General features: G+C 42.1%; 1 protein-coding gene across 1 annotated transcript; it reads left to right on the top strand.

Moving 5' to 3' along the window:
- Nucleotides 3,516-7,017, top strand: LOC104772766. Its single transcript, XM_010497343.1, has 5 exons — nucleotides 3,516-4,069; nucleotides 4,306-4,385; nucleotides 4,502-5,907; nucleotides 5,966-6,848; nucleotides 6,959-7,017. The coding sequence occupies exons 1-5, from the start codon at nucleotides 3,516-3,518 to the stop codon at nucleotides 7,015-7,017; spliced, it is 2,982 nt and encodes a 993-aa protein (XP_010495645.1).

Genomic DNA, 7,056 nt, shown 5'->3' with positions numbered 1-7,056 from the left:
AAAAAAAAAAAAAAAAAAAAATGAAAATTTATGAATTTCTATCTTAGATAAAATATATAGTTTATGCTTATAAAGACATTCCACGTGCTATCTAACTTGAAAAGATTGCTTAACAAACTTACATATACCCCTGTTAAAAATACATCTTTTTAACTTTTTAACCGGAGCTTCTAGCTCTGGTGGTAAAAGCCGCCATCACGAATTCGAGCCCTAGCCACTGCAAAATTCACATCCGGGCTGCAGCGTCCAGGAGCCGACACGTGGAGTGCCATTTGGTCGTCCACGTGGTTAGTCCAAGCAAACCGATTTATTTCGGAAATGTTAGGATACCTGGGTTATCATTAAAAAAAAAAAAATACATCTTTTATAATGATTTTAAGAAAGAATTACTCAAATGTTATCCAAAAGTTGGTTTATTACTCATATCTATAAATCTTTTGAAAATTACTCAAATGTTTAGTGCCCTGAGTATAATTACAATTTACTCCTTGAATTTTGTTTTTTGATTTTGAGTAAAAAAATAAAATAGAAAATACACATCAGCAAATTAAAATACACATTAGATATGATTTAACACGTCACTAACCAGTTTTTAACAGGTATACCCAAATGAGTAACATTTGAGTAATTTAGCCTGATTTTAATTGGTAACCCACTAGAGGGATGTACATCTTTAAGTGATATCAAAAACGTTACAAAAAAAGTGTAACTTTTACTTTATTTTTTTTTATCGCTTTGGTTTACTATTAGTTTGTACCGGTTTTAGCTTTTATGATTGTACCAAGTTTACGTTACACTTACCAGGCTGATTCAACATATCTATCTAGTGAAAACTCTAATGTAACATTATAGCCATATTTTCTTGTCATGTTCCTTTCCTGAACAATATTTTACATCTTTAAGTGATGTAGTGTAATTTTTCTGCAATAACAAGTTTAAAGCAATAACCTAAATATATAGATACTAATTTCAAATATTCTACAGCTACAACCTTAATCAATCGTATCCTTTTATAGGATCCAGTGATCCAAGAGAGAAAGGAACCAAGAAAAGTAAATGAAACCGTTGGGGATGAAACATCGTCACGGACTATAAAGTATCTTTCATCATAAAGATCTTGTTTCAAATTTTTGTCTTCATTTATAGAAGAAAAAAAATCTTTCACTCACAAATCACAAGTCTTGCTTGTAGTCCATTTAAATTTTCATAAATAAATAAAATTTAAAATGTAGATTAATTTGGTAAAGCATTTATATAAACTTAAAAGTTGAAAGCTGATGGATTGAAAACAGCTAGCAATAGGTCCCAAATATTTAATGTTTGGTCATGGGTGTTATACCGACCTTTTTGTTTATGCCAACTACGTGATAGAATCATAGTCACATCTCTTGATATTACTTTTTTCTTTGGTATCAATGTAAAAGTCTCTTGATATTATTTGAATCAATTGGACTACTCAATGATAATCGCTAAATCACATAGAACCATTTATATATATATATATATGCACAAACAAATTACTAACTTTCAAAATTTTAAATTGCGGTCTCGATATGTGTGCCTGAGAGCTTTTTTGGCGATTAGGTTTTTCCCCTGCTTTTCACCGGAGATCGGCCTCACGCCAGTCACCGAGAAATCCCCTTTCTCCCTCATCTTCTTTTCTTCGTCGATTGTTTGGTCCTTTTGTCCTGCAATGTCGGATCCCCCAGATCCAGTGGTTCTTTCGCAGTCTTCTCCGTCAGAATCTCAAACCGTGGAAAACGCCGCTTCTACCATTAATGTTGTTCCAGCGCAGATCCCTCCTCCTCAGTCCTCTGGTTCTCATAGCCTCCCTGTTACCGCAACACCGACTCAGGCAGAGCGGTTTAAAGCTTCCCTCAGAAACCTTCGCAAGATTGAATCTCAGGTGATCTTGGAGGATGGAATTCCGGTCGTCCAAGCACCAGCCTCGGTTCTCCTAAGGAGTGCAGATCAATGGAAGGGTCACATCGTGGCTCACTTCCACGGGTTGATACCTCCGTCGTCAAAAATCTACTCAGATCTGAACTCTGTGTGGGGTAAGTATGAAAACATTATCATTCGTCAAGTCTCAGACACTTCCTGCCTCATTATGATACCGTGTGTTCGAACTCGTGAGTGGGTCTTACAAGTGGGCTACTGGCAGGCCGGGAACTGCGCTTTTAATGTGTACCCTTGGTCAGTTGATGCTTCTCTGCAGGCTCAGGAGCTCACCACGGTGCCCACTTGGGCGGTGCTTCATCATGTGCCTCCTCAAATGTACTCCTTTGAAGGTATCAGTGTAATTGCGAGTGCAATTGGTGAGCCTCTTCATACAGAGAAGTCGCGGTTGGACCCTTACTATATGGGTACGACTAAAGTGAAGGTCGAGATCTCCTTGGAGAAACCCCCGCCGATGACTATAATTGTTCGTGATGAGTTGTTGAACTTGGTTAAAGTAGAGGTTTCTTATCCGAGATTGCCTCCAAAATGTTGCAATTGTGAGAGGTTTGGTCACTTGCTCAATAGATGTCCAAAACCACTAATGAAGAAGAACTCTGTTGGGAGTAATGGTGGCTTCGTTGCTGGTGGAGTAGCTTCTGCAGAAACTAGCATTCCTTTGGGCTCGGTTGAGTCAACCCCTCAGGCGGAGGCAGCTGGAAGCAAAAACGTGGAGTCTGAGCTCCCGGTTTTGGCCTCAGATTCAAAAACAGGAGAGCACTCTGGTGAAGGCTTAGCTGTTAGACGGAAAGCAAGGGTGCGTAGTAACAGCTCCCCTCCAGGTGATAGAGTGGCTCTTCGTCAAAAGCCAGTTTCTATGTGCGGTTCTCCATGAGACCTTGTGGAGTCTTGGCTCAAGGAGAGAGGTGGTACGGAGTGTATGGTTGGTCACAATGCAGTCAAGGCCCAATCAGAGGAAAATCAATGGGTTGAGATGGGTTCAAGGAGGAAAGGAAAGTCCACTAAATTCCAGAATTCCCAAGATGCTCAGGAATCTGGACCGAGTGTCAAGAATGCTTCAATCCCGGGAGCTTTAAGTGTGAGGAAGTTTGCAAAGTTGGAGAATAAGAAGCACATTAGTTCGAAGAGAAGTGAGGATCCTTCTCAAGCAATGAAACCGTGTCCTGAGAAATATAGAATCGTGTCGTCTGGTTCTGGTTCACATTCGCAGTCTAGTCGGGGTAGTTCCCCGGTTAGATCCTGCTGATTCCGTAAAGAGCGTAGCTCTACCTTCACTTTTGGGTTTGAGGATGACGAAGGTTTTTTATTGGAATATAAGAGGTTTGAACAGCTTCTCTCGTCAGAGATTTGTAAGAAGTTGGGTAAATAAAAACAAACCGGTTCTTGGTAGTCTTTTAGAGACGCATGTCTTGGAGGAGAATGCGGCTCAGGTTTTGCAGGCGTCCTTTCCAGGGTGGAGAGGAGATTATAACTATCAATATGCGGAAAATGGCAGGATATGGGTGGTCTGGGACCCCTCTGTTTCTTTCATATGCTATTATAAATCAGCTCAAATAATGCTATGTGGAGTCTTTATCCCAGAAACTAGGGAAAGCTTTGCTATGGCTTTTGTTTATGGTTATAACACTCTGGCTCAGAGGAGAGATCTTTGGGCTGATTTGAAGAGTATTGCTCAGAGTTCCCCAGCAAGAGGGTCACCTTTGTTGGTTGTCGGGGACTTCAATCAAATCCTGACAGCAAACGAGCATTTTTCTGTGTTGTCGCACCCTTTGCCTCTTTCGGGTATGTCAGACTTCTCAAGTTGTTTAGAGGAAACTGATCTTGCTGATCTGCCAAGTCGAGGAGCTTTCTACACTTGGAAGAATAACCAACCAGAGGATCCGGTTTTGAGAAAGTTGGATAGAGCAATGGCAAATGACAGCTGGAGAGTGAACTTTCCTGAAACCTTAGTAGTTTTTGATCCTCCTGGCGACTCTGATCATTCCCCGGCACTGATTTGCACTTCATCACACATCGCAGGGAGTAAGAAGTCTTTCAAGTATTTCTCCTTTCTGTCCTCTCATCCTAGGTTCAAAAAGGTGGTTGATGAAGCCTGGAACTCGGAGATCCTGTATGGTTCAAAATTGTTTTTTTGGCTCAGAGGATGAAGATTGTAAAAGCAGCCTGCAAGCAACTGAACATATTAGGTTTTGGAAATATACAGTAGCGTACCAGGGATGCGTTAGATCATTTGGAGTCCATTCAGGCAGAGTTGCTTAGGTCTCCCTCGGATTCTCTCTTTAGAGAAGAGTTTGTGGCCCGTCAAAAGTGGAATTTCTTTTCCAGTGCTCAAGAATCATTTTACAGGCAGAAGTCAAGAGTGAGATGGCTAGCAGAGGGGGATGCAAACACAGCTTTCTTTTTTAACTCAGTTGTCGCGAATCAAGGTAGGAATTGTATCAAGTACATTCGAGGGGAGGATGGAAAAGGATTTATAATTTGGATCAGATTAAGGATCTCTTGGTAGCGTATTATAAATGTTTGCTTGGCTCGGAGAATGCAGAGGTTACTCCATTGTTGGTGGAAGGTGTAAGGAGTCTGGTTCCTTTCAGATGCACGTCGGGACTGGCGAGCCAACTTCTTGAGTTTCCTTCTGCAGGGGATATCAGGAGAACTATTGCCTCTTTGCCTAAATCAAAGGCACCAGGGCCAGACTGTTTCCCGGTAGAATTTTACAGGGAGGCTTGGGACATAGTAGGTCAGGAAACAGTGGTTGCAGTTCAGGAGTTTTTCACTTCTGGTCATTTGCCAGGGAATTTCAATGCAACAGCCATTACTCTCATACCAAAAACTCCAGGAGCAGATACGATTCCACAATTCCGTCCCATTTCCTGTTGTACGACTGTTTATAAGATTATAGCTAGGCTGTTGAAGCAAAAGCTCAAGCTTTTTATCTCATATGCAGTCCAAGGAAATCAGGTGGGGTTTATACAAGGCAGACACCTGTGTGAGAATGTCCTACTCGCTACAGAACTAGTCAGTGATTTCCACGCCAGCGAAACTAGAACTCGAGGTTGTCTTCAGGTGGACTTGGCCAAAGCCTATGATAATTTGAACTGGCAGTTCCTTGTAAATGTTCTGATAGCAATTGACCTCCCTCCTACATTTATTGATTGGCTCCAACAGTGCTTCACCAGCCCTTCTTTCAGTCTCGCGATTAATGGAGAACTCGTTGGTTTCTTCCCAGGTAAGAAGGGGTTGCGACAGGGTGATCCATTATCATCTCTTCTGTTTGTTCTGGCTCTGGATGTTTTATCAAAGAAACTCGATAAAATTGCTATGAATCAGTCTTTCGGTCCTCATCCGCTTTGTTTGGCTCCTTTGATTACTCATTTGAGTTTTACGAATCATATGCTCATATTCTTTGATGGTCAAGAAGCTTCCCTGGAAGGAATTTTGGCGATTCTAGAGGACTTTAAACAGGAGTCTGGGCTAGGGATTAACAGAGACAAGACGGCTCTTTTTCTAGATGGAGAAAATCTTGAGGAGAACAAATTGATTGCTGATAGAGCAGGGTTAGTTCAAGGCTCTTTCCCGGTTCGTTACTTGGGAGTCCCCTTATCCTCGAAGAAGATGACTAGACAAGATTTTCAACCTCTACTGGATAGGATTCGAGCCAAGTTTAACTCTTGGACAGTGAGGAAACTATCTTTTGCGGGTAGGATTCAGCTGATTCAATCGGTTGTGTACTCCACCATCACCTTTTGGGCCTCTATCTTCGTTCTCCCAAATGGACTACTGGAGGAAATTGAATCTATGTGCAGTGCTTTTCTTTGGAAGGGATCACCGGATTCAGCTCTTGGTGCAAAGGTCTCTTGGGACTCAGTCTGTACTCCAAAAGAAAATGGAGGTTTGGGGTTGAAGAGGTTGGTCAATTGGAACAAAGTCTTGGCTCTCAAATTGATTTGGGTAATTTTTACAAGAGGAGGTTCTTTGTGGGTGTCATGGGTGAGGCTGCATCTAATAGGGAGTCAGTTTTTGGGAAGTCAATGCTACTTCGGCAGGTAGCTGGATTTGGCGGAGTCTCTGCAAGCTGCGGCCTTTAGCAAGACCCTTTGTGGTGTGTGAAGTTGGCTCTGGAATAACATGCAATTTCTGGACAGATAATTGGACTTCCCTCGGTCCTTTGCTGGATATCACGGGAGAGGCAGGCCCAAGAGTCTCTGGTCTTCCTCTTCATGTGGTTGTAGCAGATGCGGTGGTTAATGGTCAATGGTGGATATCCACCAGTAGGAGTCGTAGCCCAATCATTCAGTTACTGAAGTCTTGCCTCCCACCTATCCCCTCTTCGGTTGTTACTCAAGGGGAGGATGAAGATGATCAGTTCTTGTGGAAAATTGGAGATGCTCAGGCGTCTGACTCGTTCTCAACAGCTGCAACCTGGAAATATCTTTATCCTCCAGGGCCTATAGTGGATTGGTTTGACTCGGTTTGGATCAAGGGGAGGATCCCCAAACATTCCTTCATTGCTTGGCTAATCTCACGACACAGACTCCATACGCGGGATCGGTTGGTGCGTTGGGGTCTGTTGGTTCCCTCTGTTTGTCTTCTTTGTAATACTCATGACGAGACTCGACAACACTTATTTTTTGATTGCCCTTACGCTGATGAGATATGGCGACATTTCACTGATAAAGCTCAAGTAGTTTCTCCACTGGAATTTGAGACTCGAGCGAGATGGTTAAGACAACCTTCAAGGAACAAAAATGTGGCTACTATTCTTAGATTGGCTTACCAAGCCTCCATGTATGCTATCTGGAGGGAGAGAAATTCCCGACTCCACCTTGCCACTTCTAGACCCGCTTCTGCAGTTCTGTTGGAAATAAAAACCATTCTCCAACTTCACCTCGGTCAGTTGACACTCAAACAGAGAATCACTCCACCAGCTCCAACTCTGTTGATAACTTGGTTCGGCATCTTTCTTTGAGTATGTCTTGCTTCTTTACTTTCTCCTGTGTAGGTGTTACTCGTTATTGGAGGCACTGGGTTGTATTTGCCAAGTTTTTGGTCTTCAAATGAAAGGTATCTTTTGAAAAAAAAAAAAAAAAAAAAAAAAAA

This window comes from Camelina sativa, chromosome 20 (genome assembly GCF_000633955.1).
Source record: "Camelina sativa cultivar DH55 chromosome 20, Cs, whole genome shotgun sequence".
Taxonomy (NCBI): domain Eukaryota; kingdom Viridiplantae; phylum Streptophyta; class Magnoliopsida; order Brassicales; family Brassicaceae; genus Camelina; species Camelina sativa.
This window is presented reverse-complemented; position numbering and strand designations above follow the sequence as displayed.

What these genes read in the sequence shown, in the direction of transcription:
- LOC104772766 (XM_010497343.1), top strand. Translation starts at nt 3,516, where the DNA reads ATGCTATGTGGAGTCTTTATCCCAGAAACTAGGGAAAGCTTTGCTATG. An exon ending in GCCTGGAACTCGGAGATCCT is followed by an intron (nt 4,070 to 4,305) that starts GTATGGTTCAAA and finishes ATCATTTTACAG; the next exon opens with GCAGAAGTCAAGAGTGAGAT. An exon ending in CTCAGTTGTCGCGAATCAAG is followed by an intron (nt 4,386 to 4,501) that starts GTAGGAATTGTA and finishes CGGAGAATGCAG; the next exon opens with AGGTTACTCCATTGTTGGTG.